Here is a 15,946-nt window from a genome sequence, read left to right on the forward strand (position 1 = left end):
TGTGAAGCTCACAATGCTGTGTTAATCTACTGAATCTTTGACTCTTCCACTCTTTTGGAATGCCCCTGGGATATGCATTCTGTAAATGGACACTCAACATGTTTATACTGAAAATCTAATGGCTGAGAGCCCAGCCACTGTAAACACATTATTTCTACTTTTGCAGGTCTGCACTCTAATGACAAAAGATTGCTTAAATTTAGAGAAGAAAACGCGTGGATTTCTTCTACAGTGTTACAAGTATTTAAACCAGCAACGGAAAATTCTTGGAATTTTATGCTGCATCACGATGCGCGGCCCTGGGTGATCTAGCCTCCCAGTTCTTCGTGCAAAGCTCAATACCAGCTTTTAACCACCACCATACCACCATACCCAACCTGTACCCCAAGCACTGGCACTTGAAGCCGAGTTGTGGTCGTACATCACACTCCACACTCCCAGGCTGTAAACCAAATGCAAACGCGGGGCTTCTCAGTGGGACAGGCCTACAAGGAGAGGAGAGGTGCCTCGTGAGGAGCAATCCCAGTAAGCAGTCAGAGACCCCTTCCCCAGACTTCCCCTTCCAAGGGCAACCCGAAATAGCAGAAGCGCATTTCTAGTGGGCACAGCCGCATGCCCACGAGACAGGCACATGTTGACCGGGGGAATTCGGTACAAGGAAGCGAGGACACAGAGCACGTAGGGTGCTGAGGGTCCCTCTCGCGGCCAAAATATGTGTGCCAGTGAGTGTGTGCGCGTGTGAGATCTGCTCCAGAAACCGTGGCCGCGGACTGGCGCGGCCTCCTGGGCGAAGCACAAGCAGGAGGCTTTGTTCCCTGAATGTGAATGCGAGAGCCGAGCTGGGCGCAAAGACGGCGGCGTTCCGCGGCGGCAAACCGTCGTCTCCGCCGCGGCTCGGGCAGCGCGCGAAACTCTCAGATTCCCCGGCCCGGGCCGCCGGCTACGCCAGCGGCGCGCAGCGAGGACAGCCTGGCTGTCTCGCGAGCAGCGCCCGGAGAGGCCGCGCCGCGGGCCCCGCCGCGTCCCCCAGCCAGCGCGGGCGGCCCCACGCGCCCGCCACTCGGCAGCGCAGCCAGCGCCACATTCCATTTAAAAATAACACCCACGTGCGCTGGTAAACAAGCGCGCGCGGCTACCGAGGCCGCGCGCTCGAGCCCAGCGTGTGCAGCGCGCGCGCCCGCCCTCCTCCCGCACGTGTCGGCCGGCGCCGCTCAGTCCCCGCCCCCTCGGCTGGTCGCGTCCCGCCCACGAGCCCCCAGCCCAGCCGCTCCAGGCCCTAGTGCCCCCTACCCCGCCAGGCGCACCCAGTCGAGTGCGCTGCAACTTTCCGCCCCCGACGCCTCCTTGTCGCCGGCGGCCGCAGGGTCCCAGGTCGGCTCCCTTCCTCCCGTCCGCTGTCTTCTCGCGTCCCCCCTTGAGCCCTCCCACCGCCAGCGGGCGAAGGATTGGTTTCTAGTGCGCCCTTTCCCTTTTTCCCTCTCCTCTCTCTCCTTCCTTAGAATTTTACTCGATTGTTTATTATTTGCTGGGGGGCGGGGGCGGGGGGCGGAGAGGGGCGTCTGGGGCCTGGAGACTGGTAGCCGCGGCCAGTAAGCACGCGGCGTGCCTTGACGAGTAAGCCGCGCAGCGAATGGCGACGCGGCGGAGAGCTCCGGGGTCACGCGCGTGTGGAGACGATGACATCATCTGTTTGTACGCGTCGAACTAGCTTGGTGCAGGGGCGGGGCCGCGCGTCACTTGAGTGACGGGAGCTGCGCAAAGCCCGGAGCCCGGAGGCGGCGGGGCGGGCTGGCTCCTGTGTACGCTGGGCTGGACCTTTTTGTATATGGGGTCGTTGAGGAGCCCGCTTCTAGACTCTGAGCTATCTCTGGTGACTTACAAGGATTTTTTAAAAAAAGATATTTATGAACTAGTGTCTAGACTTTTGGTGTGCATGTCGCGTGTAGTGCATTCGTAGAGTACAAATAAACGATTTGGGGCACGGATCGTAGAAAAAGGACTTGTGCAGATGTTTTTTGTTTAACCTAAAGGATACGTATTTTTTTTTAAAGTCAAAAATGCACACGTAGCGGTTTTGTCGTCATTTACAAATTAGATTAAAATTATTTCTCCTTCTCAATTGTTCGGAATCTGCTCTTGAATGTAGGACAGGGGTAAATTTGCATTTCTTCGGAGTTAGTTACACCTCTCCCCCGTTTGCCATGAAACACATGAAAAGTGAAACACGACTGTGGTCCACCGTCCGAGGCGAGAGATTCAGTGCAAACCTTTTGGTGCCTGATCGAATCTGTGAGCATCAGCTTATCGAAGTTGTGCAGGCGCCAACATCTTCGCCATTCAGTATTTCCACGCCGCGGTAAACCTTGCCATCCACGCCCAGCATCTCACCTCGGGTGTTACCTAGTGTCGGGTTCTAACAGGGAACCGGACACCTGGGCTGGCCCAGAGCCCGGCGGGCGGACGCGCAGGTCGGGGACCCTGGTACCAGGCGCCCTGCCCGGAGTCGGGGAGGCCACGCCGCTGCGCTCCTTGGAGCGTCGGAGGCTGTCGCTCCTGCAGCTCCCGCTTCTCTTTCCTCTCCCTCCTCTCCCGGGCCAACGCCGCGCTTTGTTGTCGTTGGGGCTCTCGGGAGGGAGGAGGAGCCCAGCGGGGACAGCAGCGGGAGCCCGCCGAATCCCGGCTCACGGCGCGCTCCCGGACACCCACGCCCGCAGCCCCGCGGAGCTGGCCCGCGCAGGCGCGCGCGAGCTCACACACGCGCACTCACACACACACGCCCGCCGCGCGCCCAGCCCGCCGCCCAGCCCTCCCCCTGGGCGGGGACCCGCCCGCCCGCCCGCCGTCAGCTTAGGTTGAGGCGCCCTGCGTGTGTCTATAACTTTGTGCTGCTGCTGCGGCCGCCCTGCTCGTGGAAGGGAGGAGGAGGAATGTGGAAGGCGGCGGCGCGCGAGCTGACAGGCGGTTCCTCGGGCGGGCTGCGGCGACGGCCCGAGCGCTCCTCCTTCGCCGAGGTTGCGCGCCCCCTCCTCGCCGTGCCCCGGGCCCGCGCGGGATCGTGCGTCGTCCCGCCGCGTCCCTGAAGGGAAGGAAGCGAGGTAGGCGCCGGAGCCGTGCAGCGGGCGGCCGCCTTCCCGGTGACTCCGGATCTGCTTCCGAGCTGGGCCGGGCGCTTCCCTTTCCCCTCCCCGAGCCGCGGTGTGCGCGCCCCCCTTCTCGCCCGCTAGTGTTTTTAAAGGACTCAAGGGAAGGGGGAAACTGTCAAGATGGCAGCAGCGGGAGCAAGGAGGTGATGAACATGCTGGTCCGGGTTTTCTAGCAGCCCGGGAGACTTGGCGCTTCCCGACCTGTTGGAAGATTTATGTTCCGACTCGCTCCCTCCCCCGGATCCCGACTGGGAAGGGGGCGGAGGGGACGACGTCCGCGAGAATGCAAACCACACAAAATCCCGAAGTGGCCGTCCCTGCCGGGCTCGACCCTCTGCGAACGCCCGCCGGGCTGCTCCTTCCCCTTCTTTCCGTGTTTCCTTTATTTTTTGGAAGTGACAAGGGCCCATCTGCGCCCAGACCCCCGTTCGCCCTCCGCCCCGCGGACGAAGAGAGGAGAGGGAGCTGCCCGCGCAGTCCCCGGGCTCGGGCCATTCGACCGGGTTAGGGGTGACGGGGGGTCGCGGAGGCAGCTGGGCCGGGAAAGGGGAGAAGAGCCGAAGACAGCACAGACTTGAGCGGCGGCGCCGCGGAAGGCACTAGAGCGGGCCCGAGCGAAACATAAACAAACGCACGCACGCCCGAGCTCGGGCTCTGACCGCCGCTCGGCTGCGCCAGCTCCGGCCGCTGCCCGCTTTAAAGGCGCGGCCGCCCCTCCCCCGGGCGCCCCTCCCCCTTCTCCCCGCCCCGCCGCCTAGCCCGGGAGGGACCTGCGGCGGGCCGCGGGGGGAGGGGGCTGCCCCGCGCGAGGCCGTCGATTCGCTCGCGGCTCCCCCGCGGCCTGGCCAGGGGGCGGTGTCTGCTGCGCCAGGTTCGCTGGCCGCACGTCTCCAGGTCCGCCTGTTCCTGGGAGGCGGGCGCGGCAAGGCTGGGAGGTAGTGGCGGCGGGCGAGGACTCGCCGAGGACTGCGCTCCGGCCCGGGATAACCAACTCTCCTTCTCTCTCCTCTGGTGCTTCCCCAGGCGGCGGCGGCGGCGCCCGGGAGCCGGAGCCTTCGCGGCGCCCACGTCCCTCCCCCGCCGCACCCCGCCCCGGCGCGAGAGGAGAGCGCGAGAGCCCCAGCCGCGGGCGGGCGGCGAAGATGGCAGAGGCACCGGCCTCCCCGGCCCCGCTCTCTCCGCTGGAAGTGGAGCTGGACCCGGAGTTCGAGCCCCAGAGCCGTCCGCGCTCCTGTACGTGGCCCCTGCAAAGGCCGGAGCTCCAAGCGAGCCCTGCTAAGCCCTCGGGGGAGACGGCCGCCGACTCCATGATCCCCGAGGAGGACGACGATGAAGACGACGAGGACGGCGGGGGACGGGCCGGCTCGGCCATGGCGATCGGCGGCGGCGGGAGCGGCACGCTGGGCTCCGGGCTGCTCCTTGAGGACTCGGCCCGGGTGCTGGCACCCGGAGGGCAAGACCCCGGGTCTGGGCCAGCCACCGCGGCGGGCGCTCTGAGCGGGGGTACACAGGCGCTGCTGCAGCCTCAGCAGCCGCTGCCACCGCCGCAGCCGGGGGCGGCTGGGGGCTCCGGGCAGCCGAGGAAATGCTCGTCGCGGCGGAACGCCTGGGGAAACCTGTCCTACGCGGACCTGATCACCCGCGCCATCGAAAGCTCCCCGGACAAACGGCTCACTCTGTCCCAGATCTACGAGTGGATGGTGCGTTGCGTGCCCTACTTCAAGGATAAGGGCGACAGCAACAGCTCTGCCGGCTGGAAGGTGCGTACCCACCCCGGGCTGGCGGCAGGACCCGCCGGGCCTCCTGCGCAGCGCGAGACGCGCCCTCGGATTCGTCGGAGCGCGCCTGCGGGCTCCAGGGCAAGGGGTTGGCAGGGGGAGCCTTCACTGTGAGGCTTTGGGTGTTCTCTTTGACTCCTGTAGCAGGGGCACCTGGGGACGGCCCGGAGGGGGGAAGGAGGCTCCCAGAGGCCTAGGGCATGGCCAGGTGAGGAGAGGGGGCAGGGGACGCCGGCGAGGGAAGGGCGAACGGACTGGAGTACATTTGCTGGATTCTCAGGACAGCGCCGAGAAGGTAGGTCTGCAGCCAACTTTGGAGTAGAGTTTACCGTAGTGGGGGTCTGATGCGGGCGCTGTAGGTGGAGTGAGAGGTGTGTGTGGGGGGGTGTTTGGGACGCAGTGTCCAGAGGAGGGGTTGGATGTGTGGTTTCCAGTCTGTCGCAGGAGCATGTTGTGTCGTCACTAGCTGAATCTTCGGGTCCAAGTTTCAGCTTGTGGGTGTTAACTCCTACAGGCACATCAATCCCATTAGAAAAAGTAGTGGTTGCAAACCTCTTCCTGGACGGCTTCCTTTCCTTGCCTGTATTGATACCTTTCCTTCTCAGAGATGTCGCTCCAGTAAATCTGCTTCTTACTAGCTGCTTCTGAAATGTTCTGGGGCCTCGAACCGGCCGATCTGGCCACCTCAATCCAGACTGGCTGCACCATCTGCTCCCGCCGAGGCCTGGACTCTGGCACCGTTTGAGGGAAGGGCTCTGGTGTGGGGACCTGCGCTTCATTCACTCTGGCGATTGGGAGGAGGTTTGGGGGCTTGGCCGGGCCGTAATGGCTTCTACCTGTAAATGAACCCGAAGAGAGACTCTCTACCGTTCCTTATCATCCTCTTGGGGCACGGGACACGTGGTAGGGAGAGAGATGTGGAAAGGCCTATGATGTAATGACTTCCTGCTGTTGGGTATCCAAAGAGATTAACTCCTCTGCCCCTGTTGGGCTGCTGATATCCAGTTGCTTTGCTCTTCCTAGGCACCTCCCTGGCCCCTTTCCCCAAGACAGTAATGTGTCAGTACCAGGCCAAAGAGTCCTGTGCAATTGGAGATACACATCTCTTATCAGCTGCTCGTATTTGCAATTTAGCTTAGATTTTTTTTTTTTTTTTTAATGTGAAAGTAGTTGCTTCCTCATTCCCTTTCTTCTTGTTTTCCTGGGTTTCAGGAGATATAAAAATAAGAACAGTTTAATCTTAGTGGAGAATTCAATGGAAGCACTGGAGACGAGCCTGTATATGAAAAAGCTAAAGAACCTAATGTAGAGAATGTTTTATTTTGCCTCTAGAAAACTCGTCCAAAGTTAAATACGGCTTGTATCAGAGAGGCTTTGTATTAGATACTTCAAAAGTAAAACACATGTGCTTTGATATTAATCCACAAATCTGTCTCATTTCTTTTAACAAATGCTAACATTATGAGTCTTATATTTGGTCTAATTTAATTGCTTTATAAAAGAATGCCAGTTGTATGATATGAGAGTTCTTTACAGAAAGGATGAAAGACAATTCCATTTGAAAAGAGCACTAGTGTGACATCTTTTAAAACTGGGTTTCCAAGTGGATGGGAATGGTTAATCTCACTGTATAGTATCAGGAAGGGGTTAGCAGACAGGATCTGAGAACATGGATTTGGGGGTTCGAAATACTTTTCAGATTTCTCTCACTTGAAATTTAGTCTTGCATGTTTGAATTTGGTGAGGAGAATATGTTAGTGAAAAGTTAGTTAACTTTTAACTTAGTTAAAAAGTTAATGTAGGAAGAGGTTTTCACCTTTCCTGTGATTTTTAAGGTTACAAAAATATAATTTCATAAATAATATTTCTTGTTATTGTGTTTATAGTTAAAGATAATAAGTTTAATGAATTTTATTTTGGGGGGGAAGATTTACATGAGAAAATGGTATTACCAAAAGTAGGCATGAATTGAGATTGGGCTAGTTACATTTTCATATAGTTTGTAGGACTTGCAATACAGATTTTGGGCCTAGTCATAAACTTTATGATTTTATGTCATAACCATTTTTTTGCCTCATGGTTTCTTTTTCCCTTCTCTGCTGTCTCATTTTTCTTCAACTAAAATCTTAAAAATACTGTAAATTGAAATTTTCAAGGCTTAATATGCTTAATACAGGGCACACATTTTATGATTCTTTTTACCTTAAAATTTTTTACCAATACATTTCTGAGTGTCACATGGCAACTGATCCTTGACGGCTAAAGGGATATAATTTTGTTAGAGTTTTTATAAGATCTTCAAAAGATGCAGCCATGCAGGAACTTTCAAATCTTTGATGATGGAGAAGGCCGTTTGAAACTGGGGCTGGTTTCATGTTCTGATTATGACTAATAGGCAACCTTTTCTTTTGTACTTGTGGTTTAGTGGAAGAAGAGGGAAAAGGGAGAGAGGCCAGGAGCTAATTGTGACCCATTTCCATGTGTCCAAGTTTAGGAGTTGATTGTTGTCGTGATTAGTCATTTTGGAAGCATGCATGTGCATTTAAACCACACTATTTTCATTCTGAGTAATGTAAGAGGATTTTTAACTTCCAAAAATGTGTAGAATTCAGATTAATATCTCCTAGTCATATGTGCATAAAGGGCACGCAGGTCTTTACTTCTTTTGAGGCTATTTGGGCCATTGCATTATGAGACCTTGTAACCAAAATTGTCACCCTAACATCATAACATGAAAGAATTAGAAAAAGAGGGCTTGGAGATCAGAATCTAAACCAGTGGTTCTCAGCCCTGGTTGCATGTTTGAATTACCTGGGAACTTTTCTGAAAAATACAAATACCTAGAGAATTTGATTTAATTTGGGTTGTGTGTGGCTTAGCATTGAAGGTTTTGTGTTTTGTGGGTTTTTTTTTTTTTTAAGTTTCTTAGGTGATTCTAACGTAGAGTTAGGATGAAGTTTCCTGATCTAGTTCAACCCTCTTATTTTACTGGTGAAGAACCTGATTTTTGGAAAAGCTAATGACTTTCTTAAGATCACACAGCTAGTTAGTAGAGAGGTAATTAGTAGCCACAGTTCTAGAGGTTTTTGTTCTCCATTTTCTTCTTTAAATTGATCTTTTTTTAAAGGTCATTTACTAGGTAATGGATAGTCTTACATAAGTAGAGGTTGCTTTCCTGAAAGGCATATTTGCCTCTCAATCTAAAAACATCTTGCTTATTATTTCAGCATCAAAAGGATGCGCAAATGTAGATTGAGGCTGAGTGAGTGTATCATGTTTGCGTAACTGTCCAGTGCCTGTCAGTAGGGGTACTTAGGAACTATGAAGTGATAAAAGAGGTGAGAAGGATAGCATTTTAACAAAAAGAGGAAGCCCTTGGTTTACTTACATTTGTCAGATACTGTGTCAGGGAGAAGGATGATGGCTATCTCACAGGTTCCCTTACCTTGGGCATTAAAGTAGAAATGAATAATCAGATGTGGTTAAGAGGGGAAAAGGTTACATTTCCTTTAATTCAGATTAAGCTTGCACTGCACCCATAATTGAACAAGTGAATTCTCTCAGTTCCTCTTGTCTTGGGGAGATCTCTAAGGACTCCAGGGCTTACCTGGTAAGGCCCATCTATCACTTATTTCGTTATACACACCACACATCTGCTTTTCCCATGGGTCAGGATGTAATCAAATTAGGCAGACTTGAGTTTCTGTAGTGGTTCCCATAATTTCACCAATGTGGGGAATACTGTGTTAACATTTCTGCTGCTCCTGCTGCAGAGGATAGTTCTTCAAGAGTCCGAGTCTTCTTTCATGTAAGAATGTGTATTGTTAAGGCTTCTTGCCAAGATAAAAAGATGAGGGCTGTCCTGTCACATAATGCTTATTTATGTCCTCACTGTTTCTGTTCTTTAGATTAATACATCCAGTTCCTTTTCAACACACTGTATTAGGAAAAATGTTATTTTAACTGCAACTCTGTTGAAAATTTTTTTTTAATTTGAAAATGACTAAGTCATAACAATTCCACATTGGCTCATAATTTTGACCTCAGTCACCTTTTGGAGTAACTCACCAAAAGGCCAGTTATGATGGTGTGTGAAGAATCTGTCTGCTTGGCCCGTGTTGCCAATATGTTGTTTTGTAATTTCCTTTGGCAATAGTGTCTTCGTCAGTGATTCTCAACTAATATACTTCCTCTTTCTACAGCCCCAGTACACTAGAGGGACTGTTTTTCCTCTTTTTCAAAGCTGTGTCATTGACCTCTGAAGTGAAGAAATTGGCCCTTTTAGACTTTGATCTGTGAGTCCCATATAACAGAGACTCTTTAAAAAAGAAGCTAAGTGTGTGTTTTGATGTGTTTATCTCCTTCTTAGAAAATGAAATGAAACTACAGCAGACTTATTTTTGGGAGATTTTAGGAGGGTTCTATTTTAAGAAAATGACACCATACAAGAACATCTTGTAGTTAAACTTTTTAGTACTCTGCTTGTGAATCTTACTTAAAAACTGCAAGATATTTTTATTTGGAAAATTAACGAAGAGGCCTTGTCTCACTAATAAGTCATTTAATTTGGTCTGGCAAAAGTTTACCATCCATTCAGAGATCTTCGTGAAAATGCAAAGATAAGGCTGTTTAGGCTTGAGCCCAGGAGTTCAAGACCAGCCTGGGCACATAGCAAAACCCTGTCTTAATTTTTTTTTTTTTTTAAAGACTGTTTAGGCCTGTGCGTTCTGGCAGGTTGCCCCACTTACCCAGAGCTGGTGCATCAGATTCCAGATTCCAGATTCCAGATTCCCAGGGCTGGAGAAAATATGGAATTTATTTTGTTTGTATACCCACTTACTTTGCCTGTGGGGACAGACTTGACCCTGTTCTCAACTCCTCATTTTTCTTCTTTTCCTGCATCACAAGTTGAGGGGTCCTGAAAAGCCACTTTACCTTTTTGGTGCTATGAAAGGAGCTGTGGATCATAAATGCAAAGATGAGTTGATATCAGTGGATGTTACAGCTGGTATACAGTAAGTGAATGAAAGATTGGAAAGAGAAAACCCTTTTTACTCATTTGCATCACATCTCATTTCATGTATTCAACAAATGTTTATCAAAGGCATGCTGCCTGCAGAGCATTCTGCCAGGACCTAGGGATGTAGTGGTAGCACAAGGCAGATAAAGTTCCAGTTCGCTCACAGGAGTTCATATTCTGATGGAGGAGACAGAAAATAAGCTATAGCATATCTGTGCTTTGTGAGCTTGTCATTGCTGCCTATTCCTGTTGCCTTTTTTTTTTTTTACATCTGTATTTCTGCTTTCTCTAGTACTCCAACTCTGCTAAGAAGTTGCTGGCAAATGGCAAATTTGATGTCCAACATGGCTTGGAGCTGGCCTTTAACTCTCTGCAGATCATTTTGAGCTTGCTTTGGAGATGCACAGCCACCGTACCATGGTTCCTGTGGATTGGGTCTGTTTGGGAGAAGCTTTGGTTTTCCAAGCTCCACCTGGATTAGATAGAGCATGTTTTGGCCCTGGACTGATCTGGGATCCTCAGTTCTGTCTCCCAGGGCCTGATGTAGATTTGGCCTTCCTCTGGAGTGGATGTGGAGCCTTGATGCCACTGACTCATCTGTATTACTTGTTGCCTAAAACTCAGAATTAAAAGAGATCTTAAAGATCATCTAACTACCTGATTTTGCAGGTGAGAAACATGCTAGGAATATGTGAGTGACTGGGTTCAGGGTTCCACAGCTAGTAGGGGTGGAGTAACGGTGTGTCCAGTCGGTGCAGTGGTTCATGCCTATAATTTTAACACTTTGGGAGGCCAAGGCAGGAGGATTGCCTGAGGCCAGGAGTTTGAGACCAGCCTGGACAACAAAGTTAGACCTTGTCTCTACCAGGGAAGAAAAAAAAAAAATAGGCCAGGTGCGGTGGCTCACACCTATAAACCCAGCACTTTGGGAGGCCCAGGCGGGTGGATCACCTGAGGTCAGGAGTTTGAGAGCAGCCTTACCAACATGGTGAAACCCTGTTTCTACTAAAAATACAAAAAATTAGCTGGGCATGGTAGTGCATGCCTGTAATCTCAGCTACTCGGGAGGCTGAGGCAGGAGAATTGCTTGAACCCAGGAGGTGGAGGTTGCAGTGAGCCAAGATTGTGCTGTTGTACTCCAGCCTGGGCAACAAGAGCGAACGTCCGTCTCCAAAAAAAAAAAAAGTTAGGTCTGTTGTGGTGGTGCATGCCTGTAGTCCCAGCTACTTGAGAGGCTGAGGCAGGAGGATCCCTTAATCCCAGGAGCTTGAGATTGCGGTGAGCATGGCTGTACCACTCCACTCCAGCGTGGGTGACAGAGTGAGACCCTCTCTCTCTTTTTTTTTAAAGTGTGTGTTTGTACCACTGTACTGTAGTGTCTGCTGCCTACCATTGTGGTTTCACAGCTGTTCATCTTAGTGCTGTTTGCCTCAAGTTCTGCAAGCTGATACTTCACTTGCTGTCTTCTGCTGCTTCTCCCCTCTTCTAGGCTGGCTCGCACTGGAGTCACTGTGTTTCTCTTTTTGTGTTCACCATCAGCACTCTCAGCTTACTATGTTAAATGCCTTTTCTCTCAACGCCACCTCACCCTGCCCACCTCATGGCTGCTACCTGTTTATTTTGTCATTTTCCTGTGACTCTTGAATATTTTTAAGCACGTTGTAAGGGTCTTGAAATTAGGGAATGTATCTGCCAGATAAATAAGTGTTTCTAATATCTGGAGCTGCTTTTTGGATCGTATAATCAACCCATATGAATAGCCTTAGTTCTGGGGCTGTGACTTTGAGAGGGGCTGATTTGACTCACGAGTGAGCTGGTGTCATGAGTGGAGTCTTTTGGATACTTGCAGCTCTGAAGGTGGCATCAGCCTTAGACCTCCTAGCATCGATGTTGATGTGATGTGGTGTAAATGTGAGATGATGCTGTGCTATCTGGGGTTTCTTGCAGCGCCTTGTTACCCAATGCCTAAGTCCCTGAAAACTCTGTAACTGTCCATCGGTACCTACCACAGAAACTGAAGGAAGAGTGATCTTGGGATGACCTTGCATTAAGAGAAAAAGGAAATGAAGTTTGCCTTCTGTATGTAACCTTGCTATTTGCATTATTAACATGCACGGTCCAGAAAGTCACCATAGAATTGTTTTTCCTCAAGTTTATTTTACCCACTTTTAGGAACAAAGCTGTTATGTAAAACCTTAGTTGTTTGTAATGTTCTGCATTTTGGGGCAGAAGTCCCAAATGTACTTCAAGTTTTCTATCCATGGATTGGGATATAGAAGTCATGTATGAAAGGAGAGGAGATAGCAGGCAGTCTTTGAGATGAACTATTTCAAGGACCAGTCTGCAGTTCTTCCGAGTTAGAGTTCTGAATATGTGGTTAGGCTAGTGATGATGATAGAACACCCCAGTTCTGACTGCATCATTGCCCGGACAGACCCAGTATCTTTCACCATTTTATTCTTGACCAAACAACGTTCATTTCCCAGTATCTTAGTCTCCCCTAAAGGAAAAAGAACTACGTAGCTGGCATCCATAGAGTACTGTCATGTATCACTCTTGGTAAAACGGAAATATATGATTGGAGTGTGTTTCAAGCCAGGCTTTTCTATAGTTCGCTTGTTCCGCTTTTCACTCCTGATTTTTTGAGGTTTTAATCTTGAAACTTTTTCTCTGCAGTGCCTCAGTTACTACTATGGAATAACATCATAAGCGAAGAGGATAACTTCTCTACTGGGCTGTGGTTCTTCTAGTAATTCTGCTACTACTGTGTCATTGCCTAGGGTGAGGAGGCCAGGTTCTCTTCTGGAGGCTCACCACACCTTGGTGTCCAGATGTGTCCTAGGACTGCAGTGGAGAGGTGAGCACAGAGTAAGGAAAGCATGTGGCACATGTGTAGGGGGCAAGGCTGCAGCAGAAAGTAAACTCTCCCACAAACAAACAAACAGACAGCATACATCAGCTTCCTTCTGGAGTGAACCTGTAGTAAACCCAACAGAGATGTGTTTGGTAGTTTTCAGTACGTGTTTGAGAATTTGAAAACCACTGGGGGGTGGGGTGGGGTGGGGTGGAAGAATCCACATCATATTTTCCCTTGTTTGTGTGTGTGTGTGTGTGGTTTTTTTTTTTTTTTTTTTTTGAGATGGAGTCTGGCTCTGTCGCCCAGGCTGGAGTGCAGTGGTGCCATCTCGGCTCACTGCAAGCTCCGCCTCCCGGGTTCATGCCATTCTCCTGCCTCAGCCTCCCGAGTAGCTGGGACTACAGGTGCCCACCACACACCCAGCTAATTTTTTGTATTTTTAGTAGAGACAGGGTTTCACCATGTTAGCCAGGATGGTCTCAATCTCCTGACCTCATGATCCGACCTCTCGGCCTCCCAAAGTGCTGGGATTACAGGCATGAGCCACCGCGCCTGGCTCCCTTGTGTATTTTTATTTTTAATTTTTTATTTGAGACAAGGCCTTGCTCTGTCACCTAGGCTGGAGTGCGGTGGCACAATCATAGCTCTCCACAGCTTCAAACTCCTGTCTCTCTGTGGAGAGCTATGATCCTCCTGCCTCAGCTGCTCTAGTAGCTGGGACTACTAATGACTGCCACGACACCCAGCTAATTTTATGCTTTTTTTATAGAGATATGAAGTCTCACTTTGTTGCCAGGTTGGTCTCAAACTCCTGGGCTCAAGCGGTCCTCTTACGTTGGCCTCCCAAAGTGCTGGGATTATAAACGCGAGCCCCTGCAACCAGCCTTCCTTGTATTTTAGATGTTTAGTGAAGTTAATTAAGTTAGCCCTTGAAGGTATTGAGGATTTACTTTAAATTCAGAGCCAGCAGAGGGAGTACACAAGTCTTTAAGCTGATCTCAATTATTTTTTTCTCCACACAGCTAAAATAATACCTTGATTATTTTTTAAAGAACTCTGATATACAGTGATTCCATGTAAGTTTATTGTCATCATTAGAAAAGGAACATTTAGGAGACGGAGTGTGGAGATTAAAAACTTAAAGCAAGTGTTTTAAAGGAAACCTTGGTCTTCTAAGACCTATGATTTACTTCCCACTCCTAGATCATTAAATGAGAGTACTTTTAACTGGAAAAAATATCCTCCCCTGCCTTTCCTCTTTTTGCTACTCAATTCCTGATACTACATATTCGTTTATACCTAAGACCAGATTTTTACAGAGTAGTCAAGTGTCTGGATCGGTGGGATGTTCTGTGTTTTAGTGCTATTTTGATTGGGACTTTTGACATTTTCCAAGGCTTCACAGTTGTTCATGGGTGAGAGAAATGTATGTGTTTACATTTCTCTCAGGTAAGAGAGAAAAGTAAGGTAAAAAGTAAGAACAACATTATTTCCAGTTCAAAAGTGAATAGTCATGGAGCTACAGACTACTAGAACTTTGAACTTTTTGTAATTCTATAATGCTATAATTTGTCACCTCCCACCACTATGCCCCATATTTTGGTGGTAGGGGTTTATTTTTGACATGGCAGTTGGAGTGGGTTGAATAGAGTTCCTCTAAAATTCATGTCTTCCTGGAACTTCAGAATGGTGACCTTATTGGGAAATAGGATCTTTCCTGAATTAGTTAAATTAAAGCAAAGTCATATCAGCTTAGGGTGGGTCCTAAATCCAGTGACTGGTGTGTATAAGAAGAGGAGAAAATACGTAGAAACCCAAATAAGGCCGTGGAAAGTTGGAGACAAATATTAGAGTGATGCAATTATAAGCCAAAGAACACCAAGGATTGCCAGGAGCCGCCAGAAGCTGGAAGGGGCACGAAAAGATCCTCCCCTAGTGCCTTCCCAGGGAGCATGGCTTTGCCAACACCTTGATTTTGGACTTCTAGCCTCCAGAACTGAGAGGGAGTGAGTTTTTGTTGTTTTAAGCCCTGAAATTCGTGGTAATTTTTTTTATGGCAGTCCTAAGAAAGTAGGCCGGGCGCGGTGGCTCAAGCCTGTAATCCCAGCACTTTGGGAGGCCGAGACGGGCGGATCACGAGGTCAGGAGATCGAGACCATCCTGGCTAACACAGTGAAACCCCGTCTCTACTAAAAATACAAAAAATTAGCCGGGCGTGGTGGCGGCGCCTGTAGTCCCAGCTACACGGGAGGCTGAGGCAGGAGAATGGCGGGAACCCGGGAGGCGGAGCTTGCAGTGAGCTGAGATCCGGCCACTGCACTCCAGCCTGGGCGACAGAGCAAGACTCCGCCTCAAAAAAAAAAAAAAAAAAAAAGAAAGTAACCTAGGAGCCTAGGGATAGAAGAGTGAGAATGGCAGAGTTGCAGATGGAGAAGAATAAAAAGACTTTATTTAGATTCAAATTAAAGTGTTAATAATCATTCATAGGCGACTTTCTTGTCATCTACATTTCTTCTTTTTTTTTTATCCTGCAGTAGGACAGAGGGAGGCATGAATTTTCCTTGATTTCCCAGTTAGAGCTACTAGAACATGGCCCTCTTTCGAATTTTGAATAAGGTGTGTCCTTCCCCCTATTCCCCTTCCTTACTGAATTTCTTTTTCTCTGCCTGTTTTGTGAACTGACAGTATGGCTGTGCTTGTTGATTGTGGGCTTGAGGTTTACAGTAAGTCCATGAAGTCTGGCTGAGGGCTTTGGTCTAGAAGAGTCAGTCTTTGAGGGGAGGGGAGGGAAAAGCCAGGGCTCCTCAGTGGAAGACAAGTGTGGAAGAAGCAGCCTCCTTTTGGCCCTGTCAGGGCTTGAGAAGTTGGAGGCATACCACGTTCACTGCTATCAGTGATGGTGGTAAGGCGAATCCAGATCTCTCTGGAGTTCCCTCAGTGTGTCCTATGCTTGGTTCAAGCCTTGCAACGTCTCACACACTTGGTCCTTCAGGCTCGTGTCCCCTGTGTTTATATTTACATCTGAAAAACCAGCTCTTCTATTAAAGCATAGAACGTTGAGTGGTTGTCCTCATAGAAGCAGCAGCAGTAGCAGTAGATATCTTGTAGGTACCCAGTAGGGTTTGGCTTGAAATGTTCAGACATTTAA

General features: G+C 49.7%; 1 protein-coding gene across 1 annotated transcript in view; it reads left to right on the forward strand.

The window, feature by feature from the left end:
- Positions 1-2,841: 2,841 nt before the first annotated feature.
- The window catches only part of FOXO3 (forkhead box O3), a 125,828-nt gene continuing 112,723 nt past the window's right edge, over positions 2,842-15,946 (forward strand). Inside the window, exons 1-2 of the mRNA XM_001093593.5 lie at positions 2,842-3,095; positions 4,167-4,903. Of these exons, the coding sequence (XP_001093593.2) occupies positions 4,286-4,903 (618 nt within the window). The 5' untranslated portion in view covers positions 2,842-3,095; positions 4,167-4,285. The remainder of the gene's footprint in view (positions 3,096-4,166; positions 4,904-15,946) is intronic.

This window comes from Macaca mulatta, chromosome 4 (genome assembly GCF_049350105.2).
Source record: "Macaca mulatta isolate MMU2019108-1 chromosome 4, T2T-MMU8v2.0, whole genome shotgun sequence".
In the NCBI taxonomy this organism is placed as follows: domain Eukaryota; kingdom Metazoa; phylum Chordata; class Mammalia; order Primates; family Cercopithecidae; genus Macaca; species Macaca mulatta.